The 10,406-nt window shown below is 54.1% G+C and overlaps 2 protein-coding genes across 4 annotated transcripts; both read left to right on the top strand.

Annotated features, from left to right (window-relative positions):
* Nucleotides 1-912: 912 nt before the first annotated feature.
* On the top strand, nt 913-4,095 carry LOC131588298 (TLC domain-containing protein 5-like). Of its 2 annotated transcripts, none has more exons than XM_058857055.1 (3): nt 913-956; nt 1,353-1,549; nt 2,139-4,095. In XM_058857055.1, exons 2-3 carry the CDS (start codon nt 1,354-1,356, stop codon nt 2,639-2,641), a joined length of 699 nt encoding a protein of 232 aa, XP_058713038.1. In that variant the 5' UTR covers nt 913-956; nt 1,353; the 3' UTR covers nt 2,642-4,095. The 2 variants fall into 2 exon arrangements, with proteins under 2 accessions (XP_058713038.1, XP_058713037.1); XM_058857054.1 differs by having other exon boundaries at nt 929-973.
* TLCD5 (TLC domain containing 5) lies at nt 3,081-10,384 on the top strand. 2 transcript variants are annotated; one of them, XM_058857052.1, is made up of 4 exons: nt 3,114-3,213; nt 4,216-4,298; nt 9,267-9,471; nt 9,843-10,384. In XM_058857052.1, the coding sequence occupies exons 3-4, from the start codon at nt 9,273-9,275 to the stop codon at nt 10,379-10,381; spliced, it is 738 nt and encodes a 245-aa protein (XP_058713035.1). In that variant the 5' UTR covers nt 3,114-3,213; nt 4,216-4,298; nt 9,267-9,272; the 3' UTR covers nt 10,382-10,384. The 2 variants fall into 2 exon arrangements, with proteins under 2 accessions (XP_058713034.1, XP_058713035.1); XM_058857051.1 differs by lacking the exon at nt 4,216-4,298 and having other exon boundaries at nt 3,081-3,213.
* The last annotated feature ends 22 nt before the right edge of the window (nt 10,385-10,406 follow it).

The following is a 10,406-nucleotide window of genomic DNA, read 5'->3' as shown; positions in this document are numbered from 1 at the left end:
GGGGAGTTCAGATCTCCCTGAGAAGGGCTCTTGTGCCCTCAATGGTTTCACTCACAGTGTTCAGCTCTGGCTGCAGGGAAGATTTGGGTTGTTTGAGGGACACGGTATCAGATTTTAAAGTAAACTGAGTCAGGGATGACACAGCGCTGACACCGAGCTGGCTGGCAGGGCTTGGAGGAAGCACAGCCCTGTCCTGGTTACTCACTCCTCGCCCTGAACTTGGCCCCAGCTCAGCTCCTGGCTCACCCATCCTGTTCTGCACGTTGTGTGTCACATCTCCTGAGCAGCGAGTGGCCAGCACCGCTCCCAGCCCCGGACCCAGTCCTGAGCTCCTGCCTGAGCCTGCCCTCCCTGCAGTCAGCTCCCTGTCCCCGCAGCCGGGAGAAAAATTATAAAACTCCAGGACACTCGGAAAAAACACGGGAAAAAACAGAAAAGCACTCAGGAAAAAATAGAAAAAAAAAAGTGAAAAAAGGATTAAAGGAAAAAAAGGACACCAGCACCTCCCCTCTCGCCTGATCCACCTTTATTCTCCATCACCGGAGAGGAAAACGCTCAGCCTGAATAAAGTCTGGGCGCCCTCCGGGACGGCTCCAGCCGGGCGGGCCGAGGCTGGGCGGAGGTACCAAACGCCTGTCCCGCTTCCCCCGCCCCGTTCCCCCTTCCCTGCCCGCCCTGGCCCGGCTCTGGCCCTGCCCCGGGGCTCCAGCTCCGCTCTGCGCATCCCCGGCCGCCCCCGGGCCAGGTAAAGCGGGGCTGAGCGAGCGGGGATGCAGCGGAGCATCCTCGGGGGATGCCGAAGGGGCCGGGCCGGGCTGGGCAGGGCTGGGCAGGGCAGGGGAGGGCTGAGCAGGACAGGGAAGGGACGATAAAAGGCTCCGAGAGCTCCGGCACCGCCTCCCCGCCCGGGCAGCCCCAGCCGGGCGCAGGTCCCGGGCTCGCAGAGCCGGAGCGGGGTCGGTGCCGGAGCGGGGTGAGGATTTGGGGGTCTCGGCCTGTCGGGTACCCGCACCCCCGTGCCGAGCTGGGGATGGGGTCTGTTCTCCCCACCAGGGTCCTGGTCCCCGCGGGCAGAGGCGCTTTGGCAGCGGGAGGGTTGGGATTGCGCTTTTCCCGTTCGGGTTTGGGCACCTGGAAACGGGGCTAAGGGGGCTCGGGACAGCGCGGTGCTCGCGGGAGGGGTACAAGGTTTGTTCGGCTCATTTCGGTTCGTTTCGGTTGTTTGTGGGGTTTTTCCCCACCCTATCCGGATTTCCATGGATGTGCTGGGGTGGGTACGGAGGACGGTGGGGATGAACACGGCTTTCTGAGGGGCTGCTGCCCTCCTCACGCTGTCCCTCTGTGTCCAGCAGGATGGTTCCCATCGTCCTGGAGGTGACCTGCAGCTTTGTCACCTGGCTGTGTCTCTACAGCTGCCTCTGCCACTGGAACAGGCAGCGTTCCTGCAAGTGGAGCTGTCGCCTGGTCACCCTCCTGCACGGGCTCATTGTCACCTTCCTCTCCGGCTATGTCGTGTTCCTGGATGGCCCCTGGCCTCTGACCCACGCAGGTATGTTTGGAATCTCACCTGTGCTCACCTGTGCCTCCGTCACAGGAGGAGGTATGGCCTTATTTCCTCTCCTTACAGGTGTGTGTTTGGGGCCAAATTTCATTTAATTCCGCTGCTTCTTTTTCCACCACTTCTCACTGTTCATCCTTCTGCTCCTTTAAATTTATTTTTTTTTTTAGCTTGTCCATGTGCACATTGGAAGTTTTCAGGTTGGCAGCTTGAGTTTATTGCAGCATCAGGTGTAGCAATGTGTGGAGAACAAAGTGCTTTCGCTTCTTGCAGGGTGTAATAACTCCTGCCATTCAGCTGCAGGGTTTTGCTGGCTGGTTTCTATCACTAAATCTCAGATAGTGCTGCTGGTGGAGGCCTGGCTTTTCTAAAAGGCTGGAAAGGAGAAGGGAAGCAGCAGTGGGACAGGATGGGATGGGTCTGCTGCGCAGGCTGGGGTGTGAAGAGGAAGCAGAACCAAAGATTCCGAATTCCTGGCACTTGGATAAGGCTGGAAATTTAGGAGAGAAGCAAACTCAAGCTGTAAAGTAGAAAAATATCTTCAATAAGACCCCAGGCTTATGCACATCTTCCATTCCAGGTTCACCAAACACCCCTCTCCAGATCCATGTGCTGTCCCTGACCTTGGGCTACTTCATCTTTGACCTGGGCTGGTGCCTGTACTTCCAGACAGAGGGGGACCTGATGCTGCTCCACCACACCCTGAGCATCTGTGGCATGATCCTGGTGCTGGGGCTGGGCAAATCCGCCACAGAAGTGAACGCTGTGGTGTTTGTCAGTGAAATCACCAACCCCCTGCTCCAGACCCGCTGGTTCTTGCGGGAAATGGGCTCTTACCACACTTTCCTGGGAAAAGTGGTGGATTTCCTCTTCGTGCTGCTCTTCCTGGTGCTGCGGATCGGGGCAGGAGCGTGGATCATGTATGGGATGGTGACATCCCCCAAACCCAACTGGCTCCTCAAGGCTGGGGGCCTGGCCATGTACGTGGTGTCCTTGGGGTTCATGGTTGAAATTTGTCGCTTTGTAAGGAGGAAATTGTGGAAAAAAAGCCCTTCCCTGGACACACAACCTTTCCAGGAGTAGGAGTGCAGCTGTGGGAACGTCGTGGCTGCTCGCTAATGGGTTGGAGAGGAGAATCCCCTGGGTTTGGGGCCTGGCTGCTGGAGCTTGTTCCTGAGAAAATAACTCCTGAAATGCCACGGAATTGACTTTCTGCTGCCTCTGGAGGAGATGGATCGGCGCTAGCAACATGGAAAAGCTGAGAGAAGAGGGATTTGAGTGGAAACCTGAGAAGCCTGACACTGACTCCCTGACTTCCCCAACAATGGTGCAGTTCCAAGGAGGGTGGCAATGCCAGAGATGATCAGTCTGCAACCAATAATTGCACAGTCTCTACGTTCTGTCCTCATTTCCAATGCAGAATTATTTGACAGTGTAGAGAAAATCAAATATGAAAAATCCCATTTTCCTGCCAGTGGGACTGGGTAAGGGGCGTGACCTGGCAAAGACTTCCTGAGCCTCACCCTCCTTAATAATCCTGGATTTGGACAATGTGCTTGGCTAAATACACGAGTGAAAGACTCTGAACAAGACTGAAGTGCTTGCAGGGGTGTAGTGGAGTTGTCCTTTGAGAGTGTGAAGTGATGGTACTCAAGGTGAGGCAATGTTTTACCTCCTTGTTTTTAATGACACATTTCCTTTGCTCTTTTTAAATGATTCCATTCGGACAGGTGCTGATCTCAGAGCAGAGTGATTTCTCTGGGACTGACTCAGGCAAACAGGAGTCAGGAATTAGATTTGTGCCAATAAATTCCATGAGCAGGTGTTGGTCTAGGCTGGGATGGCTTAAAAAGACTCATCAGGCTCCTTGTGGCAGAGGGAGGATGGTGAAGAGCCCTCCTGGATGCTCTTTCTCTTCTGGGGTTGGCTCATTTGCAAGCCACTGGACTCATGGCCAGTGAGTCAAATATGTGACTATTTCCAGGGGTGACAGGAATGTTTAGGCAGATCTCAGTGTGACATCTGCTCCGCACCAGCAGGCCTCTCTCAGAGCATGGAACAGTTCTCTCGTTTTCTTTACCTCTCAGAATTGTGTTCTGACATTTTCCCTGGGGTTTCAATGTGAATTTCCCTCTGTTCAAGGCTGCAGTTCAGATTTAGTCTCCTCTAAAAGCCTCACAGAGAGCTGAGAAGCAAATGCAGAGGTGAGGGAGGGGAGCAGTGGGGATGCAGCTCCTCCACTGCCTTTATCTCACCGAATTTGGCTCTGTTCAGGGCAGATATCAGCCTTTGGGCTGGGGCTCCTCAAGGTGTCTGGAGAGATTAAAAACTAACCCAAAATAACCTCACTTTGGACACATCTTCTGAAAGCATTGCAGCTGTGAACCCGGGCAAGTTCCTGGGCCAGTATTTTTAGGAAAGCAGGAGCCAGAGTGGCCTCCTGAAGTGTGGGCACCTGCCAGGCTCCCTGTGATCCTCCAAAAACTCCTCTGAGTGACGGGACTTCTAATAAAGTCATGTTGTCTCTTGAAAAAGAACCGATTGCTGTGATGTTCTTTTGTTCTGGGTCTTGAGGAGGCAGCTGGACTGAGGGCTGAGGCAAAGGGGCTTGAGGGAAGACAGAATGCTAAAGTCACTGGTTCATTCCCTTTGTGCAGCTCAGGAAGGAGAGAGACGGTGAAGAAACGAGCCCAGGCTGAGCCAGGAGCTCTGGAGGTCAGGCTGGAGCTGTGGAGGGCAGGTGAGGCTCAGCTGAAGCTCAGGTTTGTGAGCAATGCACCCACAACCTGCTTTGCCAATGAATCAGCGCTGCAGAGAGCTTAAGAGCCACCAGCCTGAGGGGTTTGCTCTTGCTGGACACACGAATAACTTGAATTCTGGCCATGGCCTCCTACATCCCAGGGTGCTTTTATTTTTTCTCTGCCTCTCTGGTGTTGGGTTTCACTGGGGCAATGCCCAGTTTGGAAGGGTTGCAGGGTAATTTGTCTGTGGATTTTTCTGGAGAAGCAATCAACAGCATGAGAACATCTTGGGGGTTATAAGATGTCCTAAGTCACCGCTGAGTGGCTGTTTCTGGTTGGGAACCTGCCCCTGCTGGGCCAGGACTCTGCTGCCTGGACTGGAGGAGAGCCTGGATTGGCTTCCAAGGAGGAAAACCTTAAAGCTGAGGGACAGTATTGGGACAGCATCCCAGTGCACCCAGATTGTTTCTGTGCAAACAGAGGTACCTGAGGAGGCTGGACGCAAAATAGGTGCCCTCAGGTTCTCATCTGCCAAATCTCACCCAAAGATAATTATTTTAGTGCTAAACCCTGTAATGTGATGCTAGAAAATCAGCCAGCTCCACTGTCCCACTGTAATTCTTATTTCCAATAATGTGATTTTTCATGGAGGTGCCTGCTTTTTATCTGTCAGATATCCTTGAGGGCTTTTACAGCCACAGAAACTGAGTTTTGGTAATGGCCTGTTGAACTCCCAGGCTTCCAGTTCTTGTTTATTCCCAGTTTAATTGTGGACGAGGAGTTTCCCAGTGTGGGTAAGGTAATAAATACATTCTGTGGTGCTTTTCAGTGCTGCAAGCTCTGGTTAGAACGGGTCCAGGAGAGCAGAGGAAAGGATGTGCAGCTGGGGGAGGCTGTGGCTGCACTAAATGAGGCAGCAGTGTGCAAACAACTGTTTGCAGAGGTTCCTGCCCTGAGCTGTTTTGCTGAACTCTGTTCATCTGCAGGCCAAACGTGCCAGTGCAATGCAGCCCATTGAAATGGCTGAGTCTGCACAAAGCAAACAGGAAAATTGGTGTATAAAGCTGCACCTCACTTCTGGTACAATCCACAGGGAGATGATTTTGCTTGCTACCTTGCACCTCACCATGCAAAATTTGTGCTAGAAACAAAAAAAAAAAACAACCCACAGCTTCTCTGTGTCCCACCTCCTGCATTAAATGATCTGTGCCTTGTTGGGACTCTGTTCTTCTGTGAACATCTATTTTTCTTCCTGGCTGCTCACAGCATCCCAGAATGGTGTGGGTTGGAAGGGACCTTAAAGATCATCTCAGCTTATTCCAAAAATCCCCTGCTTCTATCCCAGGTTGCTCCAAACCCTGTCCAACCTGGCCTTGGACACTTCCAGGGCAGGCACAGCTTCTCTGGGAATTCCATCCCAGCTCCTCATCACTCTCACAGCCAAGATTTTTTTCCTGATAGTCCACCTAACTGTGCTCCTAATGTGAAAAATCAGCCCTATAATTTCCTGTCTGTCCACACTTTTCTTTGTCCTAAGCTAAACATTAAAACAGCTCCATCTCATTTGTTGCTGAGGCAAAGGTGGAGGGAAGCAAGATGAGAACTCAGATTTGTCAGAGACACGAATGCACTATTAATCCTCGTGAGGATGTGCTGAAATAGCAGGAGGATGAGCATTTTGTAGCAGTAGGAACCTGTACCTGGCCTCGACTGGAAAAGTAAGATCTGTATCTTGTTGAATACCCAGCGTTTATTAGGAGTGCTGTAAGAGGCAGGTCGAGCCACTCCCACCGCATTTCAAAAGGTAAAACTTGATGGGATGAAGGCAAAAACCAAACCCACGTTTTTGGGTGTGAGAGGTTGTTTTGACTGTAACTTGTGAAAGGTGGAGGAACTTTGGTAGCTGCTTTAGGTGTCCTGCTTAAACCCAGAATTTGGGATGTGGAGGGCAGGAGAGAGAAGAAATTGTTGGGCTTTGTAACTGCTGCAAAAGCAGGGGATGGAGAGGATGCCCAGGGCAGGGTGTGAGCTCTCCCCACCCGCTGCAGCTCCATTCTGGGTGACAAAACCGCTCGGGGGATGTCACTTTGGACCTGCTGCTGCACTGACACAGCTCTGGAGCTCTGCAGAAGGCTCTGCTCACATCAGGAGTGAGGAGAGGGAACGCTGCGTGTGCTTTGTGCCCTCCTCGCATCCCTGCGGCGCGCACGGGGCCATTGGAGCGGGCGGGGTGGCTGTGGAGCTGATTTCTGTGTCCCCGGGCTACAGCGATGCTCTGTGTGCCCTGTGGGGATGTGACCTGAGCGGGGTGGAGGGGCTGGAGGGGCTGGAGGGGCTGGGGACACTTGGCTGGCTTCATCCGGAGGAGGCAATTTTGGGATGTGCAGCTCTGATCTCTGCTCTCCAGTTTGGGATGTGCAGCTCTGGTCTCTGCTCTCCAGTTTGGGGTGTGCAGCTCTGATCTCTGATCTCCAGTTTGGGATGTGCAGCTCTGATCTCTCTGTGATCAGGGACCCAGGGAATGGCTGGAGCTGTACCAGGGGAGATTTAGGTTTGGGTATCAGGAAAAGAAGGTGCTGGCACTGCCCAGGCTCTCCAGGGAGTGGACACGGCCCCGAGGCTGCCGGAGCTCCAGGAGCTTTGGGACACCGCTCCGAGCACGGGGTGGGGTTTTTGGGGTGTCTGTGCAGGAACAGGAGCTGGGCTCCGGATCCCTTCCAGCTCAGAGCATCCCACGGCGCAGCACGGAGGGCAGGGATGCGCGGGGCGGGGCGGCTCGCCTTTCCTGCCATCCCGCCGCCCCTATCCCCTCCTCCCGTCCCTCCTCCTCCTCCTCCTCCTCCTCATCCCCATCCCCATCCCTGCCGTCCCTCCTCCCGGCCGCCAGGTGCCCCTCGGCCGCCGCCGCTCGCTCCGTGATCCGGGGCGGCTCCGGCGGCGCGGCCCGGCAGGTGGGTGCTGGGGAAGGGTCCTGTCCCCGTCCCTGTCCCTGTCCCCATCCCTGTCCCCGTCCCCAGGGGATGAGGGAGCCCCAGCGGGGTGGGGATGGACCCGCTGCATCCCGCGGGGTGCGCGGGCGGTGCCCCGGGGCTGCGCTTGTTGGTGCGCTCTCCTCCATCTTCCCCTTCGGGCTAAAAATACACGGGGAACGGGATAACGGTGCTTTGCTGGAGGTGCCCACATGTGTTTGAATCGTTTTCGGGCTGTTCTGCACCGCGTTTTTAGGCGCTTGTGTTTATTGAGGCTGCTTTCATTCAGGGCCTCATTGCTACCGGTGATATAAATGATAATATAATATCTATTATGCGATAAAATAATATATAGAGAAAGACATAATTTTATATGTGATTACATGTTGCTTGTCTATTTATTGTTTATCTGTATATTATATAGAATTACTTGTTATTTATTGTTCTGTAATTATTGCTGCTTTTTGAAGAATATCGGCCTTTCTGGTGTGCATATGCTAAAAACAAATCAAAGGGTGGTTTGGGCTGGAAGAGACCATACAGCTCATCTCATTCCATGCCCTGCCAAATTCAGGGACACCTTCCAATATCCCAGGCTCCTCCAACCTGGCCTTGGGCACTTCCAGGGATCCAGGGGCACCCCCAGCTTCTCTGGGCACCCTGTGCCAGGGCCTGCCCACTCTCACAGGAAACAGTTTCTTCCTGATATCTAATACATATTTTTTCTCTTTGAGTTAAAGCCGCTAAAAGTTGATTTTTGATGTGCAATTGGAAGAAAGCCCCCTGCAGAAATCCCCCTGTTTTTTCCCTAAGGGAATGGCTGGAGCTGGGCCAGGGGAGGTTGAGGTTGGATCTCAGGGAAAGGTTCTTCCCCCAGAGGGTGCTGGTGCTGCCAGGGAATGGGCACAGCCCCAGGGCTGCCAGAGCTCCAGGAGAGCTCTGAGGCATAGGGTGGGGTTGTTGGGGTGTCTGTGCAGGGCCAGGAGCTGCACTGGATGGTCCTTGTGAGTCCCAGCTCAGGATATTCTGTGATTTTTTTTCCCAGGGTATGGAGACATATCTTTTACATGAGTAGGTGTGGAAAAGACACCAGTATTTTTACAGCTGATTCCTCTTCTTTCCACCAGCCTTCTCCAGCTGGCCGATCCCTTTTGTCACATCAGAATTCTCCCTCCCTTATCTGCTCTGAGTCTGGACCTCCAGCAGCAGGGATGTGAGTGGAAATGCCTGCTCAGAGCAGTTAATCCCATCCCTATTTCATCTCCCCATGCTCCCAAGGCCCATTAAAACATAATGGTTTTGTTTACCCAGCCTCCAGTCATTCCTGGGAATGCTCCAACAGGCCAAACAGGAAGGTTGGGCTGTGCAGCCCTGACTCCTCATCCCGTGAAGTCCCTCTGGTGCTCCCCAGCCCTGGGAGGGAGGCCAGAGGTGGGCAGCAGGTACCAGTGGTGCTTTGGCTATTGCACAACTGGAAACTCCTGTATCCCAAAGCCTGACTCGGCTTCTTTTGCTGCGCTTCCCTGAATGCTCAGGGGTAGTGACACGCATTTCATGGGCAGGCGTTATGTGAACGAGGTGTAGAGTAGAGCAATGTGCATTTGCAGGGTTTTAGCGACATCCACAAGTGTTTATGTGCTGTAATTTTGTTCTGGTAATTTGTCTTTTACTTGTTTGAGAGATGTTTGCATGGTGCGTGAGGGAAGATGTATAAAAGAAATACTGCTGAAAAAAAAACCCTTCATGGACATAGATTCTTATTCTTTTGCACCCAAAAGATTTTGATGGAGGTTTAGATGCCAGTAAGGATGAAATGAAGTCTGCAATGAGGAGAAGAAAGTGACTTTCACACAGAAAATCTGTTAGGAGAAGCAGCTCTGCACCCTTGGGGCTGGGATGGTTACAGAGCAAAGCTGTGCTGGGTTGTGCTGACACTGCCACAGGCTCGACCTCCTGCTTGCTTTGTCTTTCTGATCCCTGGTGTCCTGCTCTTCCCAGGACAGGATGCTGTTCCCGCTGCCCCTGCGTGCAGCCTGCAGCCTGCTGGCCTGGTTCTGCCTCTACAAGTGGTTCTGCCACCGCTACCGGCACCGCAGCATCGAGTGGAGCTGCAGGCTGGTCACACTCACCCACGGCATCCTGGCCACCTGTCTGTCCGCTTACATCGGCTTCATCGATGGCCCCTGGCCCCTGAGTCACCCAGGTGAGTGAGGAAATCCCTGATCCCACCTCCCCCAGGGGCTCCCTCACCACCTCAGTCCCCAGCCCGTTTGAGGGATGGTGGCTGCAGTGATATCTCAGGCTCTTTGTGATGGAGAGCCCCAGAGGAATGGAGAGCCTGGTACTGGATTTTGCTGGTGTAATGCCCCTCCCCAGCTGCAGTTTGGCAGAGCGTGTGGCCTTTTGTGTGGCCATTACGTGCGTGCAGCTGCCGGACTAACAACCGTGGCATTGTGACTCAGGGGACTTCTGTGGCCGGGCTGTGACCAGCACGAGCCAGAGGTGACCACCCCTTCCCTGTCTCACATCCTGCCTGCTGCCTCCGCTCTGTAAAGCTCTGCTTTGATGTTTCAGGATCACCCAACACAACCCTTCAGGTGCACGGGCTGTGCCTTAGCTTGGGCTACTTCATCTTCGACCTGTGCTGGTGCGTGTACTTCCAGACGGAGGGTGCCCTGATGCTGGCCCACCACCTGGTGAGCATCGTGGGCATCGCCGCCTCCTTGGCCCTGGGCGAGTCGGCCGCGGACGTCAACGCCGTCATCTTCGGCAGCGAGATCACCAACCCGCTGCTGCAGGCCCGCTGGTTCCTCAAGGAGCTGGGCCGCTACCACACCTTCACGGGCGACCTGGTGGATTTCCTCTTCGTGGTGCTCTTCACCGGCGTGCGCATCGGCATGGGGGCCTGGCTGATGTACTGCGAGCTGGCCTCGCCCAGGCCCCGCTGGTACATCAAGCTGGGAGGGGTCATCATGTACGTGGTGTCCTGGGTGTTCATGGTCAGCATCTGCCGCTTCGCACGGAGGAAGAGCATGAGGAAGTACCAGGCCTGGAGGAGCCGCAGGAGCCACGAGCTGTGCTCCAAGAGCAACGGGCACCTCAAAAGCCACTGAGTGGAGCAAGGAGTTCCTGGAGATG

Source organism: Poecile atricapillus, chromosome 25 (assembly GCF_030490865.1).
Source record: "Poecile atricapillus isolate bPoeAtr1 chromosome 25, bPoeAtr1.hap1, whole genome shotgun sequence".
In the NCBI taxonomy this organism is placed as follows: domain Eukaryota; kingdom Metazoa; phylum Chordata; class Aves; order Passeriformes; family Paridae; genus Poecile; species Poecile atricapillus.
The sequence above is the reverse complement of the archived record's forward strand: the minus strand, read 5'-3'. Positions and strand labels throughout refer to the sequence as shown.